Source organism: Neopelma chrysocephalum, unplaced genomic scaffold (genome assembly GCF_003984885.1).
Source record: "Neopelma chrysocephalum unplaced genomic scaffold, ASM398488v2 Primary Assembly neopelma1_96316, whole genome shotgun sequence".
NCBI lineage: Eukaryota > Metazoa > Chordata > Aves > Passeriformes > Pipridae > Neopelma > Neopelma chrysocephalum.
This window is the reverse complement of record NW_020924964.1, coordinates 1-714: the sequence shown is the minus strand read 5'-3', so window position 1 is coordinate 714 and position 714 is coordinate 1. Positions and strand designations below refer to the sequence as shown.

Genomic DNA, 714 nt, shown 5'->3' with positions numbered 1-714 from the left:
GTCTGAGCCCCCCTCATTGGTGTCTGAACCCCCTCTACCTCTCTGAGCTCCCTCATTGGGGTCTGAGCCCCCCCACTGGGGTCCCCAGCCCCCTGTACCTTTCTGGGCTCCCCCACTCGGGTCTGGGCCCCCCCAGCCCCTCACCTCTCAGTGTCCCCCTCCATCTCAGGGTCCCACACTCCCCCCACTCCCCAGCCCCTCTCTGGGTCCCCCTATTGGGATCTGAGCTCCCCCCCAAGGGGTCTGGGCCCCCCCAGCCCCTCACCTCTCAGTGTCCCCTTCCATCCCAGGCTCCCCCACTCCCCCCATCCCCCTGTACCTCCCAGTGCCCCACACTCCCCTCCCAGAGCCCCCAGCCCCTCTCTGAGCCCCCCTCTGGAGGTCTGGGCCCCCTCCAGCCCCTCACCTCTCTGGACACGGCCCTCTTGGGCTCCACGACCCTCCCGTCCACCTTGTGCGGCCGCGCGTTCATGGCGGCGTCCACCTCCTCCACCGAGGAGTACGTGACGAACCCGAACCCCCGAGAGCGCTTCGTGTTCGGGTCCCGCATCACCTGGGACAGGACAGGGACAGTGAGGGGACAGTGAGGGGACAGGGACAGTCAGGGGACAGGGACAGCAAGGGGACAGTGTTGACCTCCTCCACCGAGGAGAACGTGACGAACCCGAACCCCCGCGAGCGCTTTGTGTTGGGGTCCTGCATCACCTGGGACAG

General features: G+C 67.8%; 1 protein-coding gene across 1 annotated transcript in view; it reads right to left on the bottom strand.

Moving 5' to 3' along the window:
- LOC113981254 (heterogeneous nuclear ribonucleoprotein A1-like) overlaps window positions 1-584 on the bottom strand; it is a gene marked incomplete at its 3' end in the record, with an annotated part of 5,096 nt that extends 4,512 nt beyond the window's left edge. The window contains exon 1 of the mRNA XM_027708563.1: window positions 407-584. Coding sequence (XP_027564364.1) covers window positions 407-550 — 144 coding nt within the window. The remainder of the gene's footprint in view (window positions 1-406) is intronic.
- Window positions 585-714: the final 130 nt, after the last annotated feature.